Genomic DNA, 2,755 nt, shown 5'->3' with positions numbered 1-2,755 from the left:
TCAAGCCCCCTGGTTTAAAGGAAGAATCGCAGGGTTAGATCAAAGGTGAAGTGTCTTGCCAAAAGTCAGGGAGTGAGCAGCAGAGTCAGGAAAGTCACTTAACCTTTTTGGGTCTCAGTTTCCTCTTTCACAAAATGGGGGGGGTGCTGTCCAGCCTAGATGGCCTCTCAAGACCCTTCCATGTCTAGATCTATTATTCTATTATCCTTCCCTTAAGTCCTGTAGTTTAAGAATGATACAAATAGCAAAATGACCACCACAATACTATTTAGACAGCTAGTCAGTATCTGGAAGAAGTCAGTGTCATTCCCATTTTCAGGTCTATAATATTATGATATGGTTTGACTCCAAGTTTTCTGTTTCCTAATTCAGTGCTTTTCCCACTACGCTGCATCATCTCCCAGATCCCCCTCACTGCCCAGAGGTGGTAGCACAGATCCAACATGAAGGGCCAGTTTTTCAAACAGATGAATGATTAGAGATGTCCTAAACTAGAAAGCTATATACCCTATTAGAAAGCAGTAAGTAGCTGCACACATTAAATCAGCAATTAAGGCTTCTTGCCTGGGGAAACAGAACTCTGTGCATTAAAGTGAGTGGGGGTAGGGGATGGGGAGAAACATTGTGACTAGAAAGTTACAGGAAAATAACTTTTGATTTTCCAGCAAGTAGAAAACTCCCAATCCCTGGAGGTCCCCTATCTGAGACTGGTAACCACTGCTAGGGATGGCAGAAAGGGGATTCCTGTACTGGTATGGATTGAATAAGAAGACCTCTGAGGTCTCTCCTGATCTGTGCTAAAGACTGGAGAAGTTTAGGGCTAAGGCTTGTACTTAACAGACTGCTCTCGTGGCATGTGCATGTTTGCATGTGTGTGTATACATGTTCTGGCCTGGCATAATCAACATAGCTCAAGAAGAATGACAGGAAGCTTGGAGGAGAGGGAGAAATGCAGATTGGGGAGGGAGTGGGAGAAAGGGAGGGAGGAAGACTTAAACCCTTTCCTTATTTGCTTTAATGACACTGCACGTGCCTGTACCCACTGCAATGATGTCAGAGAACCCAGGGTCACCTCTCTCCCATGCAGAGGAACTGGAGTGGGGTTACTTTCTGGGAGGGTTTACACAGCGTATAAGGACAAATGAAGATTGGCCAATCCAAGCCAGAAGGATAGCTTTCTTACTTCCTTAAACTAATTATATGCATACATCCAAGTCAAAAAGGGAGTCTGCAGGTATATCACACCATGCCACAAGCAGTGATTAGGGGAAAGGAACAGGCGTTTATAAAGCACCTATTCTATACCAGGCACTATGTGTGCAAAGTTCTTTTTTTATCCTCAAGACAACCCTGCAAAGTGCACACTTTTAATCTGCAATTAAAGGCTCTGGCCTGAGAAATTAGAATTTGCACATTAGGGTGGTGGGGAAACAGTGACTAGAGCATTAGAATGAGCAACTTTATAGTTCCAGGCATACAAGTCTGCATTAAAGCCAGTTAACTGAATTAAGGTAAGGTCACTGTGATTGTATTTATTGGGGAGAGAAAGACAAGGAGGAAATTCAGATCTACAATTTCACTGGGATGGAGAACTCCAGGTATGAAAATGGCATCCACTGATACCAATCACCAACTTTTCTACAACTCGTAGTTTTTTTTTTTTTTTAAGCAATTGGGGTTAAGTAACTTGCTCAAGGTTACACAGCCAGTTATTTCTGGGTGTGGTGCTGAGTATCTGAGCCCAGATTTGATCCAGGTCATCCCGACACTGGAGCCGGTGCTCTTACTTGCTAAGCAGTTTTTAAGAGTTGCTGGGGATAACTGAGAAGTGACTCGCCCCGGGGTCACAAAGCTAGTATGTGACAGAGCAGAGTTTGAACAGAGGTCTTTTTGACTTCGATGTCAACTTATATTACGCTATGCCTCTTATGTTAGAAAAGGGACAAAAGATTTGGTTATAGCATAACAGGTCTGTAAAGGGAAACATTCCCAGATCACAAACATCACAAAGTCACTGGTTTCATAACTCTTAATTTTTAAAGTTAGGAATGATAGGATCAAATGAGATGCTCTTTCCAATCCTGAAATTGCTATAAAAATGTGATCTGAAAGAACACTGCTCTAGTCATGGAAATGAGAGTCGGGGGGGTGGGGTGGGTGGAAGTCTGGGCTCTATCACTTACTAGCTCTGTGAATTTGGGCAAACTACTTGATTTTCTGAGTTTCAGCTTCCACAATTATAAACTAGAGATAATACTTGCATTGTCTACCTTGAGGGGTTTGTATTGTGAGGAAGGCACATTGTAAACCTTAAAACACTCTAGAAACATGAATTATTATTGTCATTGCTATTATCATTATACATACAGTGATCCCACAAATGCCACATCGAACCAAAAAGCCAGGCCATGGATGAGACCAGATTGCATCATATGAAACATGAAGGGAATTTCCACTCTGTGGGAAAAGAATGAGAAAATCTTCTGAGGACACAAACTTGAGCTATATATTTCATGGAACTACATCTTAAAGGGACCTTCAAGCTAAGCCCAGGGTTTAGGTTCTTCATCTGTAAAAAGTGAGGAGGTTGGTTGAGAGCTCGAAAAACCTAAAAAGGGAAAGCGACTTGTCCTAAGTCACAAAGTGTGCAGACTTATGACTGGAACCCAAGCTTTCTGATTCCAAATTCAGTGTTCCTTCCATTCTATCAATGCTACCTTGCTAAGCTTCCACTGACTTTTACACCTAGATTGTT

The 2,755-nt window shown here is 42.1% G+C and overlaps 1 protein-coding gene across 1 annotated transcript in view; it reads right to left on the bottom strand.

The window, feature by feature from the left end:
• The window catches only part of LOC138163249 (histone-arginine methyltransferase CARM1-like), a 269,638-nt gene that overhangs the window by 4,473 nt on the left and 262,410 nt on the right, over positions 1 to 2,755 (bottom strand). The window contains exon 10 of the mRNA XM_069090797.1: positions 2,368 to 2,457. Coding sequence (XP_068946898.1) covers positions 2,368 to 2,457 — 90 coding nt within the window. The remainder of the gene's footprint in view (positions 1 to 2,367; positions 2,458 to 2,755) is intronic.

The sequence above is a fragment of the Petaurus breviceps genome, unplaced genomic scaffold, assembly GCF_028583685.1.
Source record: "Petaurus breviceps papuanus isolate PSGF00001 unplaced genomic scaffold, PetGlider_PUasm1.0 187, whole genome shotgun sequence".
NCBI lineage: Eukaryota > Metazoa > Chordata > Mammalia > Diprotodontia > Petauridae > Petaurus > Petaurus breviceps.
This window is presented reverse-complemented; position numbering and strand designations above follow the sequence as displayed.